The 7,117-nt window shown below is 43.0% G+C and overlaps 1 protein-coding gene across 1 annotated transcript; it reads right to left on the reverse strand.

Moving 5' to 3' along the window:
* Nucleotides 1-945: 945 nt before the first annotated feature.
* Nucleotides 946-6,117, reverse strand: si:dkey-177p2.6 (uncharacterized protein LOC568712 homolog). The gene is made up of 2 exons (XM_046061725.1): nucleotides 5,894-6,117; nucleotides 946-4,330 (listed from the first exon to the last, which is right to left on the reverse strand). Exon 2 carries the CDS (start codon nucleotides 4,324-4,326, stop codon nucleotides 3,538-3,540), a length of 789 nt encoding a protein of 262 aa, XP_045917681.1. The 5' UTR covers nucleotides 4,327-4,330; nucleotides 5,894-6,117; the 3' UTR covers nucleotides 946-3,537.
* Nucleotides 6,118-7,117: the final 1,000 nt, after the last annotated feature.

The following is a 7,117-nucleotide window of genomic DNA, read 5'->3' on the forward strand; positions in this document are numbered from 1 at the left end:
TTTAGATTTGTCAGCTTGTAAATTGAATAAATTAAAGAGTTCAGTACATAATGCACCTCCTAAATACTGCTTACATGTTAGCACATCAATAATTTAATAATTACTCATTTAAATACTCAAATACATTCAGTAATTTATCGTATTTTTTTCATGGTGGTGTTGCTATTTCTTATGTGAGTGAATGATTTGACTATTGACCCGCAGTACTGCAGATGTTTCTGTCGCAGAGATGAGGATGAAACATGAGATTAGGCTTCTTACTTAATATTTTACATGACGGGTACAGTTTCCACTGAACTAAGTGGCATTCCTAGGAACACCACTGTAAGGATCAGATTTACGATGAAGCTGCAAAAACACCAGACTACAGCATTAACTAACACCACTTAATATTTTCATATTTGCATAGTCATGCTTCTACCATCAGCACACATCATTTCAGTCAAACGGCCACCAGAGGGAAGTCTTGGCTTCCGTTTGACTCTTCAGCCACGTGTGGAAAAACATTTAAGGGAGATTTTGCCCTGTGTTAAGCTTCACAGGCTGTGCACTGCCTGCAATAAGCCTACCAATTTAAATGCTGCAGGTTAGAGATGTTCACAAATTTGGGTTAACCAACCACAGTAAAGAAGTCAGGATAATGGTGAAATCTGACAGAAAGGTTTCCCTGGGAGGCACGACTCAGGGAAAACCAAACCTCAAGATAAACCACATGCAGTCAGTCCTATATTGACTAATGCCTCCTGTGACTGTGAATGCATGGTTGGTGTGCAGGAAGGCACTTTGTTTTTTTGTTTTTTTAAGGTTGGCAGAGATGAGTAATGTGTGTAATAATTTGTTTCATGATCAGTTTTTTGTAATCTGGATCTAACGTTTTTGTCTTTGACCCACAAAACACAGAGGCCTGCTTTACAGTTTATCAAAGGAATTAAGACTCACACAAACCACAGTTCAGGTATTTTTTTACTGTAATATTGAATAAAATCTATAAAATATTCCACAAAAAATACATTTTCAATTATCATCTTATTACCTGGCAAATCCATCCTTCAGTTACATTTATATCATGTAATCAGCATTAACAACGTACAGTTTGTGCTTCACAGACTGTACTCACACTTTTATACAATTATAAATAACACCGCAGCTTTCTGCTTTTTGTATTCAGTCCTGTCCCGATAGAGTACGTAAATAAAATTTTACAAAAATTAACAGAAAAATGGTTTACTTCACAGGCTGATATCCAACAGATTCACACTGTATTTGTGTGCAGAGCCTTTAGGAGCAAAAACAAGTTGTTGTTGGAGCAGCAGAGTGCTCCTTGCACATCTCATGTGATTGGTCGGTGGTCTGAGTCTGGGCAAAACAAGCTTTAAACCCCTCCTACTGAATAAGTGACGCAAGCTGCTTCCTCCCACCCCTCCTCCTCCATGTCCTCCTCTTATTTTTCCCTCCTGGCCCTCGTCGCCGCCTCCTCCCTCAGATAGTTCACTGTCAGCTTGTCAGGATGCATTAAGCTCATATGCCACTAGTGTTCACTGAGCACAGGGGGAAAAAAAAGGCCAAGGAGGAGGAACAAACGATGGCGGTTCTGGCTCTCAGTGTTTTACATAACACGTCGCCACAGTTCTTTTCTTTCCAATCAATGACGCTCGAGCTCAGGCAACCACATAAACCTCAACACGAATAAAAATTAGGTTCAGTAGTAAGGCACGTTGTCGACATGAGACGAGAGATGGAGATGAGGACGGATTTGCTTTGGTCTGACAGGAAAGCACTGAATTTTCAGTCCAGTTAAAAACAATGACATAAGAAACACTGTCCATGGCTCACGGTGTAAAACAGGAGTGTCCAGGTAAACCAACAACAGACAGACATCAGGAGGTAGAACAGGAGTAAACCACAGATAGTGAAGGTCGAGCATCTGCTTAATCGCAGCCCTCCGCTCACTGGATCTCTTCTACTGGACAGGAGATTGGAGTTTCAGGTAGGAACACATATAAAACTGTTCTTTTAAACTCCCAACATTGCAATAAAAATTCATATCATCGTGGCCATAAAAATACATATGCTTCTGTTGTCATTTACAATTCTGAGACATGGCAGACTTGTCCTGATTATTGACTTGAGGCGATCAGCTCCTCAGTCGGAACCAGACTGGGAATACATGTTTTATGCTGCGTTCATGACATGTTGCATTTACCGTTAATACAAGCTGCCGAGAAGGATAAACTGTTCACTTCAACCTTACCGTGAAAGGGTGAGTATTTCTTATGCGGCCTCTGATAGTTTGTCCCATTTGATGTCGCAAATGGTGCAGGAGGCAGCCAATGCTCTGACAGCCCAAAGTTATAAAGAATCTGAAGTATAAAGTTACAATCACGCCAAAACAATAGACTCTAAAAAACAAAGAACAAATAACATCTGCTGCAGTTTACGGTTGATTTTTCATTCATAAATAAGAATAATATTAGATAAAGGCGTTCCAACAAGTAAAACATTTTACACCTATCTCTATTGGAGCAACAAGATGTCATTTTGACATTTTGCCCGCTTCTTGCGATACGTGAATCATCTCCAGGGATTGGAAGCATACTTCTTTGGCTGGTAACCCCAAATTCGGTGGCTACATTCTTCTTTTCACGAGCCAAATAAACCCTCTGACTGCTGCCTGACCACAGACACAAAGACTTTCTAATTTAAAGATTCTACATGGAGCAATAAAAACGAATCATATGGAAAGGAATCCCAGGCCTTTGCCCCCCCCCTCCTGGCTGGCTGAAGCACAACCTCTTAAGTAATTGAACGGATTTCAATTAATAATCAAACCAGGTCTGAGTGACGCACAAACCATGGCAGCTCCGGTTGCTTCTTCCCGAATGGTGGATTCACTCAAAAGGTGCTGCTGCATTTACTAAAACCTGATAAATCAGGAGAGAAAAGTGGCATAAACACAGTGAGCTTGGAATTGTAAGGTTCCATCTGCATTTAAAGTTTTACCGAAATCCACCGTAGCCACTTAATTTGTGCTGTCTAATCCTGACGGTTACAACATTTCCCTTACAAGTGTTGCACTGCACTTTCAGTGCACCAACTTTGTCTAGAAATGCCTCATCTACTATTTATTCACCCACTGCTCAAAACACAACATGCCCTGAAACTGCAGAGCTAACTAATCAGTTTCCTGCTACTGTGGGTGCAGAAATTGGTCTCTCTGTTAAAAATGCATTTCTCTTCTTAAATACCATTATTGCCACTGAGATTTCTAGAAATATCTGCATGTGCCGCTCACATTGCTTAAAGTGTGTTACGAGTTATAAAAACCAAAAACAGTATAAAAGTGTTTAAATGTGGATTTCAAACTGGATCTGAAACTAGCTGCAGCTTAAAACACATATCATAATATCAGATGGAGCCTTAAAAATCCAAGGTCACGTTAGAGTCCATCAACCCTCAAACCAGTCCTTGTTCCCCGTCTCCACTGTCAGACTGCTTGATAACCAAGCGCAGTAAATGTTCAGTAGTCTGTCTTGGCGATCAGGACTTAACCAGGATCTCCATGATGTGGTCCAGCTCATTCATGTCCATCAGACATGACTGGAGACTCCCAGCCGAGGCGTGGCTGGGAGAGCGCATTTTCACGTCCTCATCCGCCCAAAGCGACACACTGATGGGCCACATGGAGCCCGCCGACCAGACAGAAGGCAGATCTGAAGTCTCATACATCGATGTGTCAATGTCCTCAAAGATGTCGTCCAGGGCGAGGTCGCTGAGGTAGCCCATGGCGTTTACTGCATCACTATAAGCATTGATCTGCGCAGCGGGCAGAGATTTCTGCATGTCTGGCGAGCTGTTTGCCTCCTGAGAGGGGAATTCTGGGGACAGCGGCGGAGACAGAGATAGGTTGTCCCCATCCCCCTCTGCACACCCAGGGCACGTAACCGGCATGTCCTCCCTGAAGTCATCCCTGAGAAGGCAGGAGTCGGCATGGACGCCGTCGATGAGCGTCTCCGAGGTGCAGGTTCCCGCCCCGTCGCTCTGCATGTCCTCCTGGATCTGCCTGAGCGTATTGATGAGCAGCACGGAGCGACGCAGGCTGAGCTCCATCCCAGCCTGGTAGCTCTGGAGCTTCTCCAAGCAGAGGCCGAGCACCAGCTGACGCTGCTGCAGGTGGCTCATGTCCGCTTTGGGCGGACCCACAAGCAACCCGTCCTCATCCTCCCTTTCTTCATCTCCATTCTTCTCCTTCTCTACTGCAACAGGGAGGATCTCGGCCTCCACCTCCTCCAAGCAGCTCCACTTCCGCTTCACGCCGCGACCCAACATCGACCTAGATTAAAAGATTACCAGTTATACTTGATGCACCATGCATTTGACCAATATACATTTTTAAGAGATATTCGTGTTTCTGTTCAATATTAATCTCTTTACATTTTTATGCCAAAAGACCACATTTAGTGTTTAGTGGTTTTTCAGATTGGAAAATTGTCAAGATTAGTATCTACTATAGTATCTATAGTCAATTTTTTCAGACAGACTGGCCTACTTCAACTTCAATAGTAGAGAAACTGCAAATCTTTAGTCAAAAAGCCACTAAATCAAAGAGTAGACAACAGGGAACTATTATTTTCACTATCGTGTGTCAATGTGTGTGCTATTTAGTATTATTTATTGCAATTATAACATGGACTCTTGGTAGACTAGAGTTGAGAGAAAACAGATTAGAAAACCAAAGAATTTTACCAATTTCTGCTTATAAAATGATTGTTGCAGATGAATCTTCTGTAGCTCAATTGATTGACTAATCGTTTCAGCTCTAAGTGACGCCCGCAAATAGGAAAACCAACTTTGACTCCATCTGAGACCGAGTAGTGCAAGTACTGTACAATTCTGAGGTACTTAGTATTGTCATTTTATGCTACTTTATACCTCTATCTACTACACGTCAGAGGGAAATATTATACTTGTTACAGCAACTATATTTATTTGAGAGCAACTATTTACTTTGTATTAATACATGAAATCTGCAAACTATAATCAACAAATACATGTAAAGGTTACTGTAAGCTAGTTAGCAGTATGTAAAGCAGTTGAAATTAGCCCCACCTTTACCAGCTGTAACATGTACTACGTTTTGATGCGGATACTTGTGTACTTTTACTTAAGCACAGTTTTAAATACAGGACTTTTCCTTGTAATAGAGTATCTTTGCGCTGTAGTATTTGCTCCTTTTAATTTAAATATCTGAATACTTGCTGAGACCATCACATAATAAACCTTGAATCCAGTTTATGTAACAGCACCAACCCAGCAAACATGGCTGATCCCCCCCCCATTCACTTTAAATTGATCAGCTCTCCAAAATAGATTTTCTTAACATCAGAAACTGTACAAGTTTACAGGATGAACGTTTGAAACATTACTACTGTATGACTCACTGTTAGACACCCCTGCAGGGTGAGATACTTTACTCACCCATACACACATTGCTTAGTTAGCTACAGGTCAAATGTTTCCCAAATAACAAATTGGTCCGCACGAAGCCCCGATTGATTTGATTTCGACCCCCACCTGAAGCGATTATCAGCTGTTTGGTCTGATTCAATAGAGAGATGAACAACCGTAGAAAGTAAACTGTATGATTATAGAACTTATCCCTACAATTTCCTCCATTTTAAAGTAGTACAATAAGGGAATAATTTCACTCTATCCTACTTATTTTCCACCCCCACCCCCTTCCACACGTACACCCGCGACCCTTTAACTGTCCCCGGACTTCAGTGGGGGGAAACACACAGTCTATGGGAAACACTAATAGGTCCGTTTAAACCAAGTTAAAAGAGAAAACTTGAGGACATTTTAAGTGAATATTAAAAAGAGGTTAAACACAAACCTAACGTGTCCGTCGAAAGTGTCATGGGTTGTGTGAATCCGTCGAGTCCTCGCCTCGTTGCGTTTCGTTTCCTCGCCGCGTTCCTCCGCCGTCGAGCCCCAGGAATATGAGGAATGTTCGGGTCCATCCACAGCTGCGGGGGAGGGGAGGCGGAGCCGCAGAGGGGAGCTCCGGAGCTCAGGGGCGGATGTGATTGGTAGGTTCACCCGCTGATCAAGCCTCCGCCCCCGCCACTCACGGGGCAGCGAATGTGCGGCCGTTTAGTTTCCTACTGCCGCTGCGTTCAAGTGCGGCTCGTAAAAATCAGAAACCGGAACGATAGCGCACGTGAACGGCGAAAGTAGTCAATATGATCTGGAAAATTGTTTTTTTTTATTATGACAGGCAGTGCTGAAAGAAGTACTCTGATATTTTACTTCCACCGTAGTGCTCCGCTACAAGTAATAGTCCTATATTCAAAATATTACTTAGGTAAAAGTACATTAGCAAAATATAAAATATATTTAACGTAGAAAAAGTAAAATCACTAATTATGCACAATGGCCCATTTCAGAATAAATATTATATCGCTGGATTGTTATTAGTAATGCATTAATGTGTAAGCATCACTAATTTTGTAGCTGGTAATGGTGGACTTCAACTGTGCAAACCTCAGCCATGAACTTCTAAAGTACAGACAGCATATTAAGTGTCTCACCACGGTCACTAACATACTGGACCACTGCTACACTACATTAAAGGACGCCTATCTCTCCCGTGCAGCCTTCGGACTCTCTGATCACCGTCTGGTTCATCTTATCCCAACTTATTGTCCGCGACTGAAATCTGCTAAACCTGTTGTAAAGATTGTGAAAAAATGCTGGATTTACAGGCCTGCTTTGACTGCACTGACTGGAGTGTTTTTGAGTGCTTCAGGGTGGATGGGGAGACAGAGTCCGGCCCAGCTACTTTGCGGGGTTTCTGCCTCCTGAAAAGACCGTTGACTTCCCTTTCTTTGATGGAGAGAGCAGGGGAGGGGGTGGAGCTGGCTAGCTCTTAGGAGGGGGGAGAAGTGGTGGGCTGAAGCTGAGCGGAGGAGTCACGGGGGATGGTGTCCAATTGACTCTCAAAGCGGCAGTAGAACTGGTTCAGCTCATTGGCCAGGCGAGAATCGTTTATGGAGTGGGGTACTTTGGGTTTATAGTTTGTGATCTGTCTGAACCCCCCCCCCCCCCCCCCCCCCCA

The sequence above is a fragment of the Micropterus dolomieu genome, linkage group LG11 (genome assembly GCF_021292245.1).
Source record: "Micropterus dolomieu isolate WLL.071019.BEF.003 ecotype Adirondacks linkage group LG11, ASM2129224v1, whole genome shotgun sequence".
Lineage (NCBI taxonomy): Eukaryota > Metazoa > Chordata > Actinopteri > Centrarchiformes > Centrarchidae > Micropterus > Micropterus dolomieu.

Bases quoted from the DNA above. Each gene is read 5' to 3' on its own strand.
- si:dkey-177p2.6 (XM_046061725.1), bottom strand. From the start codon at position 4,326: ATGTTGGGTCGCGGCGTGAAGCGGAAGTGGAGCTGCTTGGAGGAGGTG.